The following is a 24065-nucleotide window of genomic DNA, read 5'->3' as shown; positions in this document are numbered from 1 at the left end:
TAGGTCATCAATCATTATTTGCAGTTCATCCCCCGAGTTGCTTAGCAAGGCAATGTCATCAGCAGATCGCAGGTTACTGAGGTATTCTCCATCTACCCTTATCCCTAACTGCTCCCATTCCAAGTCTCTGAATACTTCTTCTAAACAAGCTGTGAATAGTACTGGGGAGATTGTGTCTCCTTGCCGAACACCTTTCTTTATGGGAATTTTGTTACTTTCCTTATGCAGAACTATGGTTACTGTGCAGCCACTATATATATATTCCGGCACTTTCACGTACGGCTCGTCTACCCCCTGATTTCGCAATGCCTGCATCACCACCGATGTTTCAACTGAGTCAAATGCTTTTTCGTAATCAATGAATGCTATGTATAAGGGCTGGTTATATTCCGAGCATTTTTATATCACCTTATTGATGGTATGGATATGATCAATAGTAGATTACCGATTCCAAAACCCTGCTTGATCCTTTGCTTGATTGCAGTCTGAGGTTGTCCTGATTCTATTAGCGATTACCTTAGTAATAACCTTATACGTAACAGACAGCAAGCTGATTGGTCTGTAATTTTTAAGGTCCGTAGCGTCCGCTTTCTTATGAATGAGGATTATGTTCACGTTCTTGCATGGTTCCGGTACCGTCGATGACACCACGGACTGCGTATACAGGGTAGCCAGTTTTTGTAGCACTATATCCCCCCCGTCCTTCAACAAATCTATAGTTATTTGATCCTCCCCAGCTGCTTTACCCCTTTTCATAGTTTCTATTGCTTTATTAACTCGTCCTTCGTCACTGGTGGAACGTCTGACTGTTTTTCTCTACTGCCAATCTCATTACGGTCCTGACTACTTTGCCTACTGTAGAACTCTTTATAGAACTCCTCGGCTACTTTACACTCTTGTCCATATTCGTGATGACGTTGCCCGCCCAGTCGCTTATCGCATTCATCTGGTTTTTGCCTATGCCCAATTTCTTCTTTACCGCTTTTAGGCTTCCCCCGTTCTTTACAGCATGCTCAATTTGTTCCATGTTATAGTTCCTTATATCGGTCACCTTACGCTTATTTATTAGCTTTGATACTTTGGCCAATTCTATCTGGTATGTTCGATCGGGTGCTTTCATACACTGGCGTTTCTTAATCAAATCTTTCCTCTCCTTAGCCAGATTACTGCCTACTTCTTCAGCGCACACGGTAATGATATCTCTGAAATTATTGTTTATTGCTTCAAGGGTAATGTCGACATGCTAGCTTAGAGCTGAATATCTATTCTGTAGCGAGATCCTGAACTCTTCAGCCCTCCCCCTCATCGCTAATTCTTTGATGGACTTCTTTTTTACTAACCTGTTTCGTTCCTTCTTAAGATTTAGACCATACGGGACCTCATCATTCTGTGATCACTGCATCACATATTCCCGACTACCTCTAACATCTTGCATAATAGCGGGGGTTGAACATAGTATGAAGTCAATTTCATTTTTAGTCTCTCCGTTAGGACTTTTCCATGTCCATTTTCGATACTTCCGTTTGCTGAAGAAGGTATTCATGATTCTTAAGTTATTGCGCTCTGCAAACTCAACTAGTAACTCCAACCTGTTATTCCTAGAACCAATTCCCTATTCACCTACTGCCTGGTCTCCTGCCTGCTTTTTCCCTACCTTGGCATTGAGGTCGCCCATTAGTACAGTATACTGCGTCTTTAATTTTCGCACCCCCTGTTACTCCTTGAAACACCCAAGGTTGGGCATTGCACGACGCAGTTTCCATGTATCGCTTTGGCTTAGTTACCGGGGTTCAACATCCCAAAGCGACTCAGGCTATGAATGACGCCGTAGGGGAGGGCTCGGAAATTTAGACCACTTTTGATTCTTTAACGTACACGGATATCGCAAAACACTGACGCGTCTCGCTTTTTGCCTCCATCGAAAAGCGACCTCCACGGCCGGGATTCTATCCCACATCTTTCGGGATAACAGGCGAGCACCCTACAACCGACCACCGATGCAAGCGTTTCTGTTTATTATATGACATCGTTTTATAAAAATATAATGTATGACAGTGCAGAAGTAAGAAACAAGTCGCCTACAAACACTACCAATCGATATTTACGACGAGAACCTAAAATGAAGGCATCCACGGCGCATTATGCACCTGTACTGTCCAAACCGTACGACCATTTATGAAACCAACGGCGTCGACGAGCTACATATGCGTGGCGGTGCAGCCACGTCTGTACCAATCAATGTCGAAAAAACTTCCAAATCTGACAGTGTCAACAAATCAGCAAGCACTGCTGAGTGGAATGCGAGGAAACTAGAACTCTGGAAAAGAAAAGGACAAACATATAACAGTATCATGAAGTCAGTGTGAGCAAATTCCTCTTAATCTAGAACATCACTATAAGTTTGTGGTAACCAAAACTCAACTCTTACTCCACCCATGCATGCAGCAGCCCTCACCGTTAGACAGACCTGGAGTAGATAGCCGAGCCTTCACTTTCCGAATAACGAATATTGTATTATATTTATGTTTAACCCAGTAGACGTACGATATCATTTCTCCAGAAATTGGCGTCAAGGTTGTCGACGTTAGTGTTGTGGGCATGATTCTGGCAGGTAGCATTCGGTGGCTGCAATGGTGAGGAATTGAATCGCCGTATGTTTTTCTTACGCCAGATGAGCACAAGATATCAGAGACTTGGTACAAGTTGCCAACTCCGGACATGCTAGCTCTAAAATAAGTGCCGCTTTAATAGGATGAGATATAAATCTTATCAGGCGACCTTTCACATACAACTGTATGCTTAAGGTACTGGCCAGATCAATAAAAATAGGGAGTAGCGAATGAGTTAGCAGCAAAACTATTTGTTCAAGAGCTAGGATCGTAAAGAAGAGCGGGTTAAAGAGAAACATTAATCTTATCCTTCTTTACCTCTAAAACCTCATATTATTTTATTCAAAACGTGTTTTGCATTATGTTTGACTTGATGCAGTTTGGCTGAACATGATGTATTTCGTCTTAAATGTACATTAAATTACGTGGGAACTCGGATGGCAATGTAATTTTTAGTGGAAAGTAACATTATGAGATCTATAGAGCACAGCAGTTGAAGACTCAAAACTATATAGACATCTAGCCGTTCTCTGTGCGGCAAAATTATCATTGAAATATTTCCATATGTATCTCCTTCGACCCGTTCTAACAGTACATGATTTCTATTAGCTTTTTAAGGCGCTTGAATGAGGAAACTTTCGCTCCTCCTCTTGTACCTCTTTCCTGTACCGTTTTGCTTCTATAATACATGCTTGTGTATACAGGTTCTAATTTTATTTTTCTTTGTCTGGCTTCATCATCGCCATCGACAACTCCTAACACCTTTCCTCGTCATATGAGAATGAAGGCCTTTGTACCTGAAAAGAGAAATAATGTCGACGTCTAAACCTATTGTTATGTCTGGCGGACAAAATGCAAACGCGTGATTTTCACCCGGAGCCCAGAAAGGCTTCCACCTGAATATAATATAATGCATAATATATATAAGTATTAGGCACAAAAACATTCGGCAGTGAGTCTTAACCACGGACAAAGGTTAACTCAGCTTCCTACTTTGCATAGGTGGTGTGCTTTTATACTTCACGTAGTATTATCACCCAGCCCCTCCATGAGCCTTGAACGCATCTTGTAAGGTTGCCTCGGTCAGGCAAAATGTATTGATTTCTAACAACGTTTTCTATACAAAAGATAACTGAAATAGGGGGGTAAATCAATTTCTGCTAAATAAATTCAGTGCTATTTACGTATCTTCTTTCTCAGGCTTCCTCTTGGCAGACCGCGGCTACGACGTTTGGGCAATGAATCCACGGGATATAATATTCCGCGCACATCATCTGGAGCTGAGCCAAGAGGACGACCGATATTGGCAATTCAGGCATGTTGTTTCTGACATTTGCACTGATGCTAGCAATGTTAGAATTTGCTAGCATCCCTGTTCAAAATCTCTGTTCCTAAAGTACACTTTGTTTTGCTTTCAGCAAAAAAAAAAAAAGACACTTTAAAACCTTAATTTCATTTCTACATATAAATTGTCTATTGTAAAGTTTATATAAAAAGGTTATATGTTAAGAGACTTAGAATGGGAGCGGTTAGGGATAAGGGTAGATGGAGAATACCTTAGTAATCTGCGATTTGCTGATGACATTGCCTTGCTAAGCAACTCGGGGGATGAACTGCAAATAATGATTGATGACCTAGACAGGGCAAGTAGAAAGGTAGGCTTGAAAATCAATATGCAGAAGACTAAGGTAATGTTCAACAGCCTCGGGGAGGAACAACAGTTTACATTAGGTAGCGAAATACTGGAAGTAGTAAGCGAATACGTCTACTTAGGACAGGTAGCAACCACAGATTCGGACCATGAAAAGGAAATAACAAGAAGAATAAGATTGGGATGGAGTGCATTTGGCAAGCACTCTCAGATTATGACTAGCAGCATGCCGGTATCGCTCAAAAGGAAAGTATACAACAGTTGCATATTGCCTGTACTCACCTATGGGGCTGTAACATGGAGGTTAACCAAGAGAGTTCTACTTAAGTTGAGGACGACCTAGGGGGCTATGGAACGAAAAATGGTAGGGGTAACATTAAGAGATAGAAAGCGTGCAGAGTGGGTCAGAGAAATAACTCAAGTTACCGAATTCTAGCAGAAATTAAGATGAAGAAATGGACATGGGCCGGACATGTAGTGCGAGGAGAGGATAACCGATGGTCGCTGAGGGTAACAAACTGGATTCCTAGGAAAGGAAAGCGTAGCAGGGGACGGCAGAAAGTTAGGTGGGCGGATGAGATTAAGAAGTTCGCAGTGGTCAAGTGGATGCAGCTAGCACAGAACCGGGTTCAGTGGAGAAATATGGGAGAGGCCTTCGCCCTGCAGTGGGTATATACAGGCTGATGATGAAATGATGAAATGAAATGAAAGGTTTAGGGATATTTTTGCGAAAGAAGGAATAGATGACGCGACTACATTGCAATACGGGAAAGTTTAAGGAGAGCAAGCTAGTCCCCATAAAGAATTCAGCCTAAACGGGTACTGATAGGAAGCGAAATTTGAATTTTAGTATTAGTTTCTTTCATATTTGCATATACAGTCCAGAAAAAGAAATCAGTGAAGCACTGAATGCGCAATCACATCAAGGGTGAGGAATGCAGCGTAAGAAACATGAGAGAGAGAGGGAGTGCGGGACATGCCATAGCAGAACGTTTCGGAATACTTTGCCCCGTCTGGTCATCAATATGGCACTGTGACATTGCATGCCTAGTGGCGCTGATATTAGGTGAAAACTGGGATTAATCTGGTAGTTTCCTTTGTTTCTTGGTTAAAGAAGCACTGAATCTTTGACCTTCGGGAATGAAAACAAGCCAATTTATTGGTACATAAATAACCCTTGTTTTAGTGAGGAAAATGACTGAATAGCGAAACATCACGTTGATCACGATGATAGTCCGGATCAGCCCTATTCCAAGAGCTTAATGGGTCCTTGCTCACTTCAAGAGATACCTCAAATTCGGCCCGCCTTGATGAATCCTGACAAACATAGGGCTTATGCCTCCAATCCGGGAGCCAAAATGTCGCTCCAGAGCAAGTGAGTTTGAGCAGGCTAGCGTGCTGGCTAGTTGCTTTTTGCCAGACGGACAAGGTGCAAGTCTTGCTTTTATAAAGCTAGAACAGTAGTGGAGTCTGATTTCTTTTCTAGAAGCACATATGACACATGTGGCGCTGCAGGTAGGATAAACCAATGGGCTACCTAATTTTCAAGACGGCAGCTAAAAAATGCTTGAAAAGGTTGTATTGTCCGCTACCTTTTTTTTCCATGAAGTCTGCTCCCATATCATTCCGACAGCTCTCTCGGCGACTCTCTGGTGGAACAAAACGTAGGAATACTCCGTGCAAGACCAGGGGTTTATGCAATATTCAGCTTGAATTCAGATGGCGCACCCCAGATACACAGTCGTAATAACCGTCACAACATAGCCTTTTGTTTTCTACTTTCAACGGATCGGGGCCATCGGCAGTGCTTAAAAATTGTCGATCCCAGTAATACCATCGCACATTACACCACTGAGCAGTGATCGAAGGTTATCATCTGCAAGTATCTCTTGTCACTGTGTTTACTCCAGCAGTTATTAAGTTATGCAATTTTTTATAGAGTGCAGAGCTAATTGACTGTGGCAGACATAAATATTTTTAAAATAGAATTATAGCATAGATGTTTTAGAACATCAAAGGACTGCATGAGAAGTCATTAAGATATATCTGAGAGAACTTGTGGCTTTGTGGAAAGGAAGTACTCTTTTTAGAGTTAAAGCTTTTAGTTTATCTGCCTCTTATAGAAGCTGTTTTGAGATAAATCGCCATTGATATTCAAATCCCGGCATTTGAGGCACGGCAAAGGTTTTGGTTATAATAAGTTATGAACGTTGCGGACATCAAATTTTATGCATGTAATGTTAACACATATTGTAAAATATGTGTTAACATTACATGCCGCGGGACGATGATGATGGTATGTACAAATGAAAGAAGAAGATCATGGCATGTACAAATGAAAGAAGGTCCACAGAAGGCTCACAATATGATGGTAATTCATTTCCATTACTAAAGATTTACCTACCAAGAAGCTCCTTGTTGCCATGAAATGCATTTATCAGCTTTAAAGTAGAAACGTACAGGGTTTTATAATTTGGATAGGTGCATACACTAAGAGGTGCGGTTAACAAATTCAGAGTAATACCTCCGCCATCTGGCGTGCTCTTCCAAAATGCCCAGACGCAAATAATTGCATTCAGCCGATGACACTAAACTTACAAAGGTTGCAAAGTCTTGTTCTAGGTGTCGGCGGTAGAAGCGAATAGCGGCACATGCTGTCCTCAAGGCAAGCAGAGTACGCGAGGATGGGCTACTGCAGGACTGATAGTAAGGCCCAGTGCACATGGCGCGATAGCCTAAATTTGCTTAATATTCGCGCCGAATGGATTCCCTCTTACGTATTTTACTATTCATGAGTTGCTATTCATGAGAGTTCTGCTAACGACCGCCTTTATCTCTCTGTTAGAAAAGTGCTTCTTGACAGGAATAGTTTAAGTGCCAATAATAACACAGTCAGCTACCTATTCAGAGTATTCTCCTGGTTTGAGATGTGTGCCACTGATCATTTCATTTTGTGCAAAGTACTATTCATTAATGTGGCATTAGACGTCCTTGCTTTTTTCTTGTAATAGAACAACCACTAATCCCCAGCGTGTCTCATAACAAGCGTTTTTCTCACAGCTTTGATGAGATTGGCAGGCTGGACGTCTCTGCGGCCATCGACCTCGTTCGAAATGCCACTAAGGCAGCCAAGGTGGCTCTGCTTGGCTATTCCCAAGGTTTCACTGCAAGCTTAATACTTCTCTCCACGAGGCCTGAGTACAACGACAAGGTGCGCTATTCAAAAGGGGTTCAGCGTAGTATGCAAAGAGTAAGCAAAGCGGCAATAGGGGCTAGTTGGTTTACCATTTCAAGAATTTTCGCGCTACGATATACAGATACACAAGAAAGCAGGAACCCCGTACACAGGAAGAGCGCGCACTGACATCTAAGGTTTATTGATAGCAGGGTTACATTCAAAACGTTCCACACGCATCTGTGTATCTGTGTATATTGTAGCGTAAAAATTCTTGAAGTGCAATAGGCATTTTAGATTTTTACTGCTATTGAGGAATTTGGAATTCCGCTGCCTATTCGTACATATTAAGTAAGTATTGTGTAATACAGGAAGATATACTGTGCGAAGTATGTTAATTGTATTGCTAAAAGGGTTTCTGTAGCTGGTATTGACTTCGGGTTTTATATCACAGATGCTAGACAAATAGCGGAATTCTGCTGCCATTAGCGAACATTTTTGGTGTATAAATTTTATCGGCTGATAAACCTCCCGCGGGTATAAAAATATTATGTCATGTGATTAATCAGTTCTTTTTTACAGCTAGAATCATAATGTATTTATAGTTTAATATATTGTTGCGGGGTGTATCACGAAGAGGGAGGGGAAGAATCACGAGAGGGCAAATCATGGAGAGAGTTTAGGTTTGGTTTGTAGGCTTCGCTGCGATCACGTAGTAGTTAGGTCGAGGTGGCGGAACCCAACGGCTGCGGCATTGGCGAGAAATGTGGTTGACACGTGAGCAGTTGAAGCAAATGGGTCGGTCGTCCGAGGTTCGCCATTGTTCCGGGTTGCGTTAGCGATAGCGGTATCGCAACGGGAAGGGGGCAATAGGAGCCCCAGCAGCTACCACTGAAATTGTGTGCTGGAAAGATGGCTGTGTGGACAGCTGACCAGAGCTTAGGCTTACGTAATTATTGTCGAAAGGCAGCTTGGATCAGAGCTATGGTAGCGTCCGCCGGCTCATGTATAAAGCAAGCAGGGATCATAGCCTCCAACTTTCTGCGAACGCTCCTGGTCAAATTTGCTGATGGGACAGTCGCTGAAGTGTTGAGAGATCTGCACACGAAGATGTAGCAGCTGTGTTTTGCTAGCGGGCTAATCGGGGATCAATATGACGGTGTTTAGCTTGATCACACCTCCAACATACCGCGAGGACAGAGTCGCCTCGTACAGTATTTGGAAAGGAGGAGGTCCAAAGCGTCATCAGCAATGCCCTTTACGATGTGGTCCACCTTGTCAGACACGGACGCTGCGCTGTCCACCTAGCGGCATACAGCTAGGATGTCTTGTATGTAGGAGATATATGATTCGGTCGACGACTGTGTTCGCGATGCTAGGTCCTTTTAAGCCCCATGTTTGCGTCCGATCGGCTTGGCAAAGAACCCCGAAGGTTCTCTTTGCACAAATTAGAGAATGTCAGATCTTCTTCGGAAGTCTCAAACCAGACATGCGCTGCAGTCGCCAGGCACAAAATGACGTTTGCAAGCATCATGGTTGCGTCCCATTGGTTATGCTTACTAACCCGCTCGTACATAGCGAGCCAGTCTTCGGTGTCGACGTCATCGGGGCCGCAAAAGGTGCCCGGATTACGAAGCTGTGCCACGGCGACAGTTGGCGCTAGTTGTACCGCTGTAGAAAGGGCTGCGCCAGACAGCATTATGCTTGCACCACGGTGGCAGCCTTTAGAAAAGAGATCCAGATTGTGAAATTGGTGATGCACCCCGCACCTCTAGCAAAATGTCACGAAGCACACTCCATTGTAGCGGCAACAGTTCGCCGTTAGGAGCACAATCGGCGCACCAACACAACCTAGCTTCAGCGTCGGTGTTTTTCACTATACTCCAGCACTTCGCCGTCGTCTCCAAGACTGCGTACCCTAATAATATTATGTTTGAATTATTCTTTCTGTATTACAAAATTTGCTTTAGATGCCACTGGTACATAATCGTAACTGCTGAGTTGGCATTTTATGTAAAAGTAAAACACTGTAAAAACACTGTTTGGGCAGCAACACATTGCTTCTTGAAATGTCACGGAGCCAGGTAAGCATATTTATTTCCATCAAAATCCAATTATCACCGCATCTTTCGTTTTAACATTGTATCACAAGAAATGTATGAACCTCTTCCTTGCTATTATTTAATCTTGGTCTACATGTGCCGTTCTCTTTAGGTGATGTTAACTGCAGTGTATGAATCATGCATATACACGGAAGGCTACCAATTGAGTGACAACAGGTGACAGCCAGAATATAGGAACTATATGCACTATCTATAAAACTCAGAACCAAATCATCAGATATAATCTCGAAGAAAGTAGTTATTATTTAAGCAGAAGGATTGAATGCGAATCATTATTTAGACTACAGCATATTTCGTGTGGTAGCGTTGAATTAAGTGTAGTTATTCTATGAATGAAATACAATGAATGCGTATGTGCAAATATTTCCCCATGTACAAGACCGCTAAAATGTTTTCAGCCGCATCCTCAGGTACAGTCCGATCAACAGAAGTTTCGGTTCATGCGTTGACCTGAGCTAGATCAAATGTTTTTCCTATTTATGACAGATGCTCATAATTAATAATCTGAAACGTTACCTCGCAGGTGGATGTCTTAATAGGATACGCTCCTGTTGCAAATCTGACTCATATTGGTTTTCCTTTTCCGCTGTTAATAGCCATCTCGGATATATTATTCGTGAGTTCTATTTGTTTTATATACCCTAGGCCATGTTGCTGTGCAGCGCCCCTTGAGGGCTGGCGTGGCATGAATGCGTCAGATATTATTTATAAAACCTGGATCCTCAAAAGAGAACGTCAAACTGTATAACACTCGAATAAGAATAGTTTATGAGCTGAACTTTAAAACCTATTAGTGTTTAATATTCTACACCCGAAAGATACATTCTTCATGAAATTATGTCAATAAAGAAAACAGCACTTGTTATTTTGTCTTTTCATAATTTCGTCCAGAAATTAAGCGAGGTGCAGGGGTGCGTTTATACTATGCCTATAGTGTAAAAAGTCGCTTTTTTAGCATCGCTTTCGCGAACCATATATCAAAAAAGTTTTATGAAACCCTCTGGACAAGTATCATTCCATTTCATTGTAGAAGGTTTCCAAGGTAAATGCAATCATCCTGCTAAGAAGGCGGAGTGTCTTAAAGAGAACCAAAAATGTTTTACTGATAGAGTGACATCCAGCGATGTTTATTCTACAGGGGTAATATACTAATAAAATAATACTATTGTGTACATACCTAATTCTAAATTCTTGCCTTGACAAACATTGTGGTCGAATGAAAAATTTAAATATGTAATGGAAACCACTAGGTGTATTATTTGTCCAAAGTTAACATTTACGCAGCTTTATTTGTATTCAGTGAAGGTTACCACGTTACCAGCTGCTTATATCGTACAGTATATTGTATGTTCAAAGAAGTTTTCTCGAGAGCCCTCATCATATAACCTGATTTAGTTTTCTGAGACGCATACCGAAGTGCTCAAGCTTACCCAAAGGATGTGGGAAAATTGTTTATGTACCCGGTCTTTTAAAAGCGTTCAAAAAGCTATTGTACAAAATGTTACCTAGGCGCCAAAAGTCCGCTCAGTTCCTTGTGAAGGAAATCTTTATCTTCTCCACTGACAGTTTGACCATGCAATCAATGCTTAGAATAGTTTCGAAATATCGACCAGCCAAAATGCTTTGAAAAGTAAATTTGAAGAGGTTATGATAATCTTTCATGTGTTGTCTTTTACCTAGGACTCTGACATTTGTAACACCTCTCTGAAATCTACTTGAGACAATTACGTTATATGATTCCAGTGAGCATTGAAGGTATTCATTGTTGTACATGTCGCTAACACTACAAGGAATATATGTATACAATATATATTTTATGTGCCGCGAAATATACTGCGTCCGTGCGGTTCCTTTTTTATTATTCGTATCACTATTTATTGCTTGATTATGACGTGCTGCCTAAATTATATAATCTGATAGAGCTACCCCAAGACAACGAAAAAGTTTCAGATGCAGGTTTAGAGACTTAAGCATCCACGTTTGCATTATCCCAGCCACCTGTGCAAATTTCTGATTATGCCGATTATTAGGCCGAGGTTCGTCATATTATTCATATTACCACGAATAGCCTCCGCAATTCAGATCCGCTCGGCTGCGCTACGAAGGTATGCGCCGCATAAAAGATGCTAGGTACTATCCATTTGCAAACATTAGGTCATGTAGGGTTGAGGGCAAGGGAACACAAATTTCACGAACTATATATTACAGAAAAATATTAAAATAAAATCTCATCGCTCCTTGTGTGAAAATATCTAGCAAGACAAACCCTACTATTAAAACACTACAGCAGTACCTGAGTGAGTAACACATGTGCTTAAACGGCGGCTAAGAAGAAATTCGCCCTGAAAGTGTGAGGAGTACGAATGCTCCTGAGGCCACTTAAGGCTGCTTACGAACATTAGCTAAAAATCTAAGTGGAGTAAGATGCATTAAGTAGATATATACCGTGGCATAGGTGGACTAGTAGTCCAAGTGCCGTCGGCGTCGCCACCACCGTCTGCTTTGCCTCTCATAACCAGCTCCGCAGTTGGAGCAGCGCGCGCTGCATCAACCCCCCCCCCCCCCCCTTCCCCCTCCACTTCTTTCTGCGTGGCGGCGACTGCGAGTGTTCTCCGATTGCTGCGTGCACTCCTGCCGCCACCATTTGCCGCTGCGTGTACCCCCCTCCTCGTCTGCCTTCGTGGCGGCGGCAGTCTTCTCCGATTCATTATTAATTTCAACAGCACAAACACGAAGACAAAGGACAAGATGAAAGAAAGCCACAGTACAAGCGCTGACTCACAGCTATAACAAACATGAAGAAAACGAAACATTCACGTGAAACAACCCCTGGGCTCACATGCTGGGCAAAAATCACTCAAAAAAGACACCTCTTTGCTTGAAAGAACAAGAGAAGTCTTGTTGACGCACTTATTGTCCGTTGAAATAAAATATGATTCCGATATCTCACTCGTCATCTGGATTACAAGACATTTGCGAAGATGATTTCTTCTCGTCTGTAGCTTGTGGCATCAGTTTTTTTCGCCGCGCAACGTTCCCATGGGCCCACGTGCTGCCTCCTGTAACCTCCCGACAACTTAATTGCTTTCTTTTCTTCGACCCCAAAGCATCTTCATGACAGTCAGAAACTGTAAGTGGAGTGTTTCTTGAAGGAATGCGCGTGAAAAATTAAAAAAAGTCTGTAATTGTACATACGTGTCTTGCTCGAAATCTTTGCCTCAATCTATCCAAAAGGTGAACAGCTGATGAGCTGCGCTCAAAGTTTGCATCAGAAAGTAATGTATTCATTGGCATTATTTTTACGTCTATTTAGTGAACGCCGCCCCGATGATGTAACGCCTTTATGCATTTTACATACCACGCTGCTGCGTTGCCTTACTAATTGTGTATACACGGTATACGTCATGATTAAGCTTTTTATATATAATAGTGCAACGTATAGGACTGCATAGCACCACGAAAGGAGAAAAAAAAGAGAGTTAAAATAGGTGTTTCGTGACACAAGGCATCATGACTATGTACTGAGACGCCACAATGCACATGCTGACATTGACCAAATCTTCTTCTTAATAGTCTTTAATAGGATTGTAGTATAGCGTGACAAGTAGGCATAAAGTGTAATATCTCCTTCTCTGATGTTATTAAAATTGCTTGAAGTATCATTGTTGTAACAAAAATGGTTGCCGCTTTTTTTGCTAGCCTTCTAGCTGTTATTAGCTTCTATAAACCCAACTTGCATATATCGCGGTTGGTTTGTGCCTTTTCCTATACGCCAATTCACACTGAGAACAAAAAGCTGGCTATTGCGCATTCCGTGTACATTTATAAGAATATTTGCTTGTTCCCCTGGTCTCAATCTTTTCCTTTTACCCTTCTCATAATCGTTCAAGTTCAGTCAAAGCTAATGAAGTCAGATGAAAGCAATGTTTTCCTTCAGTAGTACCGATCTTAGCTCCTTAATGCATTTTCTGTTTATTTGAAGCAGCTGAAATGGCAAGCTTTTATTTTCTATTTATTTATTGTCAAATCCATGGGAATCAGAAATTAAAGCGGTAACAATGTAATACAGAGTAGCATTGAAGGCAGGAAATCGTTATAGAAACAAACTTCTCCTAATATAAAGCTGTAGCTAAAGAACGGCGAAAGGTTACGTTATCATCAACAAAACTTTACTGGCAAGGCGGTTCCATTCCTTTTATGTCACAGAAGTAATTGCTAGAAAACATGTTTCTATAGGGCAACAAATACCGACTTTGAAATGTTGTGAATACGATGGGAACACAAAATGACTTTATAATTAGCTCGCTATAAGCACGAAATTGGCAAAAGGTTTATTAAATGGCTTTAAAGGATTTCAGCCGTAATGGTAGAGACGAAGGAGAGGGCTGATTTTCATCGCTGACGTGCAGGCTATTCAGTCCAACTTAAGAAGAATATAGGAAGTCAAATTATGTTGAACACTTTCAAAAGAATTTTATAAACTCATATTAGCCGGGTCCCATAGTGATGACACGTGCTCAAGTTCCGACCATAGTTGTGTATACAGAACAGATGTTTTAGGCAAGATGGAACAGAGCAGAAACTACTGCGAAGGTAAAGGGGCATGTGATTAACAGTATTAATAATATATATATTTGTATCCCGGGCAGTTTCAATGCTTCATAACGCCGAATTATTTTTTCTGAGATAAGGCATTCTAAAGCAATTATATTTGTGCAGTAACGTGACGAACCTTATCTGTCTGAGATACACTGATAATTTTACACATGTTAGTCTTCAGCTCTTTTCCCATACGCTAGACAACTTTCATAGAACAGTTGGATCTATTTGCAAACCTCATGGTAAATGCTTTAGTTACATCTGTCGGAAATAGCGCAATCATCTGCAAAATATTGGAGCTTATTATTTATGAAATGTTATTTATCAAGATAATGAGTAAAAGGGGTTCAATCGCAGATCCTTATGCGATACAATGCAGAAAGGTGTAAGCGAGAAGCTTTATTTCTCACTGTAACAAATTAGAAGTGATTAGTCAGGACAGATTCAATCCATTTCAGAGTACTACACTGAAAAGTTATTTCTTTTAGTTTGGGGAGTAGAAGCCTGAGGCACCTTGCTGGATACTAGATTGCAAATAGGTAGGCCGTAGGCCGTGGCGGACTAAGATGTTATTGTTTATTCTTACGAGACCCTAGCTGAGTTTTATATGAGTATGATTTCCAAACGCCATGCCGAGCGGAGATGCTAGGAACCAACTAATTGCAAAAACATCACATGTTCTACTAATTTGAAGCAAGTGCTGGTGTCAAAAGGGTGGAGCTGCTACTTCGAAGGAATCGATTCATCATTTGCACTATGAAACAAGCTTCCCGATGTTCTATTAACAAGTGAACAAGTGTAAAGTGAAGATGCATCGAATTATGAGGAAAATTGTCTTAAGAATAGGTGAAATATAAGAGCATATATCTTCTTACGCCCGTTGCTAAAATGTCGTAAGTAACAGAGAAGTGGATTCGAAGGTTATTCATTAGGGCAGAAAATGAACGGAATTATGACATTAGTCTTCGTGCGCGAGGAGATCATCCCCAGGCAGCACGAAGCATTGGGCCAATGTTGTAAGTACGACGGCAAGCAGTGGCCCTACATTGGGCCAGCCTAACCAGCATGCTCCCAACATAGGACATGCCAGTCAACACAATGTCCAACAATGGCCCAGTCTAGCCAGTGCTCTCCCAGTGTTGGCGCTGCCAGTAGCCAACACTGGCTAGCTTGGGCCAAGATGTACAGTGAGTTCCCGATATTGGCGCTGCCGTACGTACAGAATGTCTATGTTGGACCGAGATTGCCGTTGTTCCTCCAATAATGGTCGCACGGGTTTTAAAACTGGCTATAATGGGCCAAGCTGTCCTGCCTTCCTCCGTCATTGGGTTTCCCGTTTTTTAAAACTGGCTACAATGGACCAAGTTGTCCTGTGTTCTTCCGGCATTGGATGTTCCGGTTTTTAAACATGGCTACAATGGACAATGTTATCCTCTGTTCTTCCAGTATTGGATGTTCAGTTTTTTAAAGATGGCTACAATGGACCAAGTTGTCCTGTGTTCCGCCGTCGTTGGCCGTTCCTTTTTAAAACTGGCTACAATGGACCATGTTGTCCAGTGTTCTTCCGGCGTTGCCCGTTCAGTTTTTAAAACTGGCTACAATGGACCAAGGTGTCCTGTGTTCTTCCGACGTTGACCGTTCCGTTGTTTTAAACTGGCTGTAATGGACCATTGCAATTTGTCTTGTGTTTTTCCAGTACTAGCTATCCCTGTATGAAAACTGCCCACGATGGACCACTTTTTCCCCTGATCTCGCAAATGTCATTGCCATCCTAAAAACACAGCTTTAATGGGCTGCCGAAGTGAATATTTTCTGTTGACTATTCAATCAAAACAAATTCTCCATTTTTATGGTTGAATACACGTGCGCTGGACGCCAAACCGCGGCATTTAATTCCGACAACATTTCAGCCGATCGTTCGGACCTCACCAAGTACCACGTACGGGACGACAATTAATATAACGCATTCAAGCACGTGCCGCTGAAACTGTCTGGATTCGTCTTTTCGGTGCGCTCATATGCGGCGCATTTTTGGGGGTCAGCTATATGTGTTTATGGTTTTAGCCTATTGGCATGCATGCAGATTTCGTCGCAGGCGCATACGCTTGTCGCACAATTATATCTAATGATAGCACGACCGTGCGACCACATATGTATACCCCAGACCGGCTAGCACTCACGACCCAATATGCCTGTATTGGACGCCGATTACATCCCTGCATCTATACGTAACCTATAGTGCAAATCCAGTCGTCAGTGAGAACGCGCATAAAAACGAAATCGTGTCGCCATAGCATGTTCATGTGACTTTAAATTATTGATTAGAAGGTAGCTTTTTCATTGCCGAGAAGGAAAACGTTGCCTCACGTTGAAGGAACAAATGACCATTTTCTCAGCGATGTTTTTGTTCTAGTGCTTTTGTATTATCCATAAGGAACTACGCGCAGCATCGTCTGTTTACCTGGAGAAAGGACCGAATACGATGTGTGTACTTTCTAGACGCAATCACTGGAAAATGAAAAGCTGGAAGACTCGCGAGGTTACCATTTTAGTTTTGGGCATTCACACGGTGGTAAAAAAAAATGACAGTTTTTCGTGCAGACTGCGAGCATGAAGGCCCCGGTACATTTATATGGCGCACAACATATATATCGCCAATAAACAAAAAAAAATAGTTTTTTCCGCCTATTAGTTTAGAGTTTGACCATTCCAACCGCGCTAGGCGGTGGCAAAGGAATAAAAAAAAACTGTACAGGAATGAAAATATTGTGCGCTGTCGAGTCATTCGAAAAAACGAATGCAGCCTACAAACACTGTTTTAATGAGGCAGTTTTCCATGCCCTTTCCAATTCTTTCATTCTACTAAAATGATTTGGAATACGTTGCTTGCTCATTGAACGTTATCGTCTTTTTGTGCAATCCGCGTTAAGGTGAAGGTGATTGCGAAAAACGTCTGTGTATTGCCTGATGCCACAGCGCTTCAGGACCTCGACGCGCACAAAATTGATTCTGAATCATTCATTGCTGTGTCTGTCACCGTCGATTTGCGAAGTCGAGACAAAACATGAGCGAAGAAATATTGTTACAGCTGGAGAATGATGAGGACGAAGTGGCGCTCTCGTTTGTGGAAGATTAAGAAAAAGAAGTGCGTCGAATGGGCGGCCCTCGTAGCCTGGCTCCTTGGCTGTTCCTCAATGTATATATCTTTAATCCTCTTTTGTAAATATATTTCTCCCTGTTACAAAATTATATGCCAAAATTTAAAAACCTTGAACAATTCACAAATTCCGTAGAATGTTCAGAACAGCGCGGTGCGCTATAATTGGACAAAGGCTTTATCGATGTGGCCATAATTACTTGCGCAACAAAATTATGCAAGGTGTATTAATGGTTTTGAAAGCTGAGGTAGTGTAGAATAGGTGGAAAAAGTTTAAACAATGTGAAAACTGTTTTTGTTTTCCTAAAAATTTTCACTGTTCGCTGTTTTCTGTAAATTAGCGCGATCGTATCTCTGTATCCAAATGTCATAAAAGTATGAGCTTTAGCTGTTTGCGGATAATTATGCTGAGAACATATTGTGGAATTATTGCTGCTCTACCATGAACCTTTTCTGAAATAAAGGCCTGCAAATTAGGAAAATTTTCGTTTCCTGGGCCGATGTTTAGAATTTTTATAAAAACATCTACTCATACCCGAAAAGCGAACATTAACTGAATACAAATAAAAACATGTACTATATATTTAGTCGAATAATTTTCAGCTATCTAACTTGAGCATAATTTGTATAATCTATAACCAAAGTTGGCCAGAATAGAAGAGAAGCTCGGAACTCCGCCTCTTTGACATTATTAATCAGTCATCACGCAACAGTATATAATATTTTGAAGTAGATATAAAAGGTCGAACGACCATCCTTTGTTCGATCATAGGTGGCGAAAGGGAGGGGACGCGCGCATTTGTCGATGCACCAGCTGTATGGATTTACGCAAGAATGTGGATGGTAGATGGGGAGGCTTTCTATTTTTTTAGAAAATGTTTGTCCGTGGTTGGCTTGAAGAAACAATGCGTTTGCGAACACACAAAACAAAACTATTTATTAGAACTCGACTCGAGCGGTGCGCGCTGGCGGCCGCTCATCGGCACGGTCCGAAGTCACGGCTGGCCGGTGCAAGCAGAAGAGGGCTGGGTAAAGGACGAATGGAATGTTGAGAGGGTCGTTGGTCCTTCGTTCCCACGCGCAGCCCTTGCGAACACAACACCGCGGCGGGAATCACGCGCTGGTTGAGCGGGTCGCTGTTCCCCCTCGCCTACGCGTCTACGTGCAAGACACAACAGACAGCATCCCCAGCTGCGCTGCTGTGCGGCCTCCTCCCGAAGCGTTCATTTCAGAGCTTGTTGGAGACGCTACAAGACTTGTGACAGCTTCTTAAACCTTTCTTTAATTTCTTCCCTCATTAATTTTCTTTTTCATTGTGCTGTGCATAATTTTCTCTTGCGCCTATACATGTCCATGTGCTCCGGTTGGTGCTTGCTACATATCAGTGAATAGCTGAGCTGTGAAATGTCGCCGGAGTACGGATTACAGCAACGGCGGGATACCATCGGCATTTTCGGACTCAGTGAACGCCGTCATCTTAGACCGTGAGTATATATCTTTGCAGCATGCCATTGCTTCATAATTGGTTCTATATAATCTCCTACCAGTCCCAAATGTTCTCTTTCCTTATTCTCCTCGAAACAACTGCGCGAAGCATGACTTCAAGAACTAAGCGAATTTTCGTCCGGGTTACATGCAAGCAAGTGCGTGGACTTATTTGCTGGCTGCGATATGAATAGCATTTGCGCCGAAAATAGAGGAGCCGTGCGTAACAGGTGTGTATGCCACCAACACGTGACAGAACGCTGCAGGCAGCCATTTGCGCAGTTTTTTGACTGTGCAGCGCGCCGCAATCAATTAGTAACCAGATACTATGCGCCCGGCTTTGTACATATATTTTGGACAGCCTCTCTTCTGCGCGCAGGAAGCCATGTTCACACAGTTTTTGGATTTTGTTAAGAGTTAAGGGCAGTTTTTTGTTTTCAGATGTACAGACGAAGTTTTGAAAACTGTTCGTGCCATCTGTGCAAGCGAATTTTACAGTGGGGCAGACATGTGCGTGATGCCGCTTGATGACTAGGCTATAATTAAGTCATAATGAACCTCCACTTTTATAATGGTTAATATCATATTGAGGAATTGAAAGCCGTGAACAGCGCAAGTGAGCCCCTTCTCAAAATTTTCTTAATCGACGCCCCCTTTCTGAGCACGTGCCTTCAGGTGAGGGCGTTATCAGAAAGCGGCGACAATAGGAGAGCGATTTCGCAGACGCCCTTCGAGGGCGGGGGAAAATAACAATACAAGCAAAAAGGCACATCAGCCGTGTGTGCACTGCGTCCCTGTCACTGCAAAGTAAACAACGTGCATGCGGGTCACAATGTACAAAACATTGACGGCCGGTATGAGGCAACCACATCGTCCGAAATATATTGCTCGCGAAGCGCTCGATGACGGCGCGCACTTTCAGGCGAAATGGGACAGGACGTCAGGTCCGCCTGTTCGGCAATCACAGCTCTTTGTACCTCACGTGCCGTACCGCATGCATGAAGTGCACGCCATAGCCATCGTGCAAGAATGTTGAAACCGAAGCAGCGATCCACGTATTCTAATTCTATAGGAAATCATTTGGGAGTAGAAAAGAGCAACTTAATATGATGTGCATGGTTCTTTAATGAACGATATGTACAGATGGACGGTTGAATAGTTACAGTAATGGAGTGTTTCGCTAGAATTGTTTACGGCCGTGACCGCAATAAACATTACTCATATTGCTCTTAGCTTTAAGCTCTGGCATTGATAAGCTTATCTAAAGAACCGACTGGCAGTGACAGGTTGTTTACAGCTGTTGATCAAAAGGTAGGCCATCATGCTATTATTGCAGGCATATTTGCTTCTTTTTGTACCTCTGTTTACTAAAACTTAATTTTGTTCCCCATTCCTAGGGACGCTGCACCTCTTACAACACTCACTGTTCAGTCGCTTTTATTCAAGTATACAAAAAGGAGGAAATGCGCATGCACTCATAGGATAGCGTGTCTTTCCGTTAACAGCTGCAAATAACACGCCACTGCTCCTCGGTACCTTGGATGAAGTTTTCAATGGGGTTACCTGAGATGCCTAGCAATTGCTGTAATATTTATACCAATCACTGCAGTGAAACAGAAAGGTAACACTGCATCACTTTAACTGCTGCATGCACCTATAAACGAGCCTTAATTTATTGCTTATTCTTATAGACGCAGGACCTCTTACTATAGGCTTTGTTCAGTAAGCAACCGTCTTTCATTGCTTCAATTTCTATCTCTCCACCACTTTCTTGTTGCTCTGGGTGTGATCATTTGATTTCATTGTTCAAATCATATTGTTTTATCATGTGTGAATGATTTAGCCTGCACATACATGCTTTCATTTTTTTAGATGCGCATCGGGAGCGTTTTTTACGTAGAAGTGGATCGATTGAGTTGTATCACTGGTGCGAAAACCGACAACCCCCAGAAGATATGTGTCCTGTGGTTGGAAGGGCAATAAAGAAGAATAAAATCAGCGGAAAAGCCTGCCTAAAAAAAGGTAGCACTGCATCACTGTAACTGCTGCATGCACCTTTAAATATGCCTTATTTTTATTGCCTATTCTTATAGACGGTGGACCTCTTGCTATTGGCTTTTTGCAGAAAGCAACCGCCTTTCATTGCTTCAATTCCTATCTCTCCACCACTTTTTTGTTACTTCGAGTGTGATCCTTTGATTTTATTGTTCAAATCATATTATTAAATCGCCGGTGAATGAATTCACCTACACATACATGCTTTCATTTTTTTTAGGTGCGCATCGAGAGTGTTTTCTACGTATAAATGGATCGATTAAGTTGTATCACTGGTGCGAAAACCAACAGTTCGGTATACCCCCAGAATATTTGTGTCTTGTGGGTGGCAGGGGTATAAAGAAGAGGCTAATCAGTGGATAAGCCTGCCTAAAAACTTACAAAGATGGTTCAAAAGCGAAATGCTGATCAGAGTTAGAGTCTGATTACTTCTGTTATCCCATTTCACTTGCTAGGTGATGTGACATATATGAAGCACTAGCACCTTAGTATAATTTGTGGTATACTCACTGAAAATTGTGTAGACATTAACTTTTTTCTCGTTCAATTATTTTGAGTGACGCACGAATTAGAATAAAACGAAGTCATCCACACGTCTAATGCCCATAGACATTAGATGCGTGGATGAGCTCATTAATTGTGTTCCTATGTGAGCATGCAATAGTTTGTCGAATATATTAATATGTTAAAAGTTGATTTTTTGTTAACCGGAGTAATACATATGCTCCATATCATAGCATTATTCGCCTGCAGTTTGTATCTGCTCTTTCCTAAATTGTATTCTGCAAAGTATACGTGTGTCATCTCGTACGTCTATTTAATTAGCGAACAATTTGCAATCGAATCCCTTTTGTAATGTTTCAGCTACAAATAATGTATGACAGTTGTGACAATATAGGGAGCTTTAGGTATAACATATAGCGCGAAAATCTTTAATATATGCGATGATATTTTTATTCACCGCATTGGCTAAACCAGCCTGTTGAAGAGACGAAATGAAAACAAATATGGATGTCTTCGGACAGGAACAGTAATCGTGGTGCCATGACCATTTTTTAAATTAAATTTTCGTATGTCGTGGGCTAATGTCTCGACACAAAGGAATGACCCTTAGGTTTGCCAGATGCGGCGTAGTATTCTCGAAAAAAAAAAAACGCCTATCACTAAAGCTGGAAAACGCCGTTTTTGTCGTTTCAAAAAGTTGCACGTTTGGAGGCCGGCTGGTTGCGTAAAATTTTGTCATCCACTGTTTTTTACTCACCGCATTTTGGTAACGTTTACTTGTATAAGAAGTATTAAAAGTGTGTTTCATTGATGCAGTTGATTTAGTAAAAAATCGCAAACTTTGCTTCAAGAACAACGCGCTACAAAAATGTTAATGTTCAACCTTACATACTGGCGTGACGCATTGCGTTGTTTGCACTAAACTATTCTGTGTTTATTACGCAGGTCATATTGTTAATTTAAGGCAGAATTTGGAGCTCTAAGCTGCTATGTGTGTTCTCTGTAACGCCACCAAAAGTATTATGCTGGAAAGCGATTTGCTTAAGATTGTAATTATAAAAACTACACATTGAAAAATCATCTTCAAAAATATAGTATTGTTAGTGGTGGTCAAAGCTGACAAATGGAATAATATATTAATAACCTAGATTGAATACTATTGCACCTAGCAATAAAAAGAATGCAGGAAAGAGAAAAAGTTCAGCCTTCACTTGCGTTCTGCCATGAAATTGACAGAAATAGTGAATTAATACCATTTTAAGCTATATTAAGTATTTGTCCCAGAAGCAAAAAAACGGTGTTAAGCGCTGACAATGTTTTAAATTTTACTTAAGGTAAAATGTTACTAAATTAAGCAAATACTAAATTGAAGTTTTGATGCCTATTCCATAAGGAGGAGCGATATAAGCACATCTATAGAACAAAAACAAGCATTTTTATCTTTCTAATATTACATTTTGCAGAATTCAATATATTTAGTGACTCAAATTAACAAAGTACTTTGCATTCTTTCCACAGATTTTGATAAAAATTGATGTTGCGGCCGTTTCTTCAATTCTAATCAGTTTTCCTTATTTTACCATTTTCTTACTTTTGTCCAATTTCAAAATAATATGCAGATACACACACAAATCTAGAGCTTCAAATTTTTTCAGAAATAATGAATGGAACCTAGATAATGCAGAAAAATAGTTTTTGTGCCAAGATATTATTGGATCTTGCAAGAATGCAGGCTGAGTTTGGCCATTATCAGCACAAGCACTTGGTTTAATATTTAATGTTATATTTTTAAACAGTATAACGCAACACTTTTTAGTCCGGGATATTTTTGAGGTACTGAAGATTTTTGAGAGGGATTTGAATGAAAATCGAAGATGATCTTTTTTTAATTGCAGCAAATTTGCCCTTTACTGCTCTTTTCGAATTCTGAGCAATTTTGATGCGTTGTGGAGAACACACCTAGTGGTCTGGAGCTCCAGATACTGCCTGGAATTAAAAACATGCGTCAGGAAGTGAAAACATATTTAGTGCAACCAACCTAATGCATCATATGCCAGTACATGAGGTTAAAAATGAATATTTTTGCAGCGTATCGCTCCTGCGATTTTTTAATAACACAACTGCAAAAACAAAATAGGTTTCTAATAGTGTTTGTAAATATAAAACCTGCATATATTTAGTGAGTAAAAAAGAGCAGATGACAAAATCATGGTATCCAAACTTGCAACATTTTGAAATGGCAAAAACAGCGTTTTCTACCTCTAGAGATATACCATACAATTGTTTTTTTTTCGAGGAAACTACGCGTATCTTGAAAAACTAAGGTTAATTCTTTTGTGTATAGATACTTGCCCACCACATATAAGAATTTCATTGGAAACGAAAGATGGCCATGGGACCTCGATTATGTTTCTTATCTAAGGCACCCATAATACGCTGTGAGAAAGCCAATATCAAGGGCATTTTTTTAATATGCCATATTTCGAACGGTTGTGCCATCTAAGAAAATTAGAAAGCTAGGCACACCTTAGGTGTAGCCAGCCCTCACTTTCTGTCACAGCTGCATTTGCTAAGCTGAATTAATGCAGTTGATTACTTTATTTTAGCCACGAATATAGCGCTATTACGTGTCAATTTTAAAGAAAGGCCGCAGTGACGCGATTCCTGTAGAATTTGTAAGTGAAATCTGTAAACCTTACAAATTTAC

The 24065-nt window shown here is 41.3% G+C and overlaps 1 protein-coding gene across 1 annotated transcript in view; it reads left to right on the top strand.

The window, feature by feature from the left end:
* The window catches only part of LOC146174458 (lipase member N-like), a 47380-nt gene that overhangs the window by 8025 nt on the left and 15290 nt on the right, over window positions 1–24065 (top strand). The window contains exons 4-6 of the mRNA XM_084585399.1: window positions 3810–3924; window positions 7321–7471; window positions 10082–10174. Coding sequence (XP_084441525.1) covers window positions 3810–3924; window positions 7321–7471; window positions 10082–10174 — 359 coding nt within the window. The remainder of the gene's footprint in view (window positions 1–3809; window positions 3925–7320; window positions 7472–10081; window positions 10175–24065) is intronic.

Source organism: Amblyomma maculatum, chromosome 11 (assembly GCF_055883805.1).
Source record: "Amblyomma maculatum isolate TAMU_Amacu chromosome 11, ASM5588380v1, whole genome shotgun sequence".
NCBI lineage: Eukaryota > Metazoa > Arthropoda > Arachnida > Ixodida > Ixodidae > Amblyomma > Amblyomma maculatum.
Note: the sequence above shows the minus strand (reverse complement) of the source record. Positions and strands in the feature narration are given on the sequence as shown.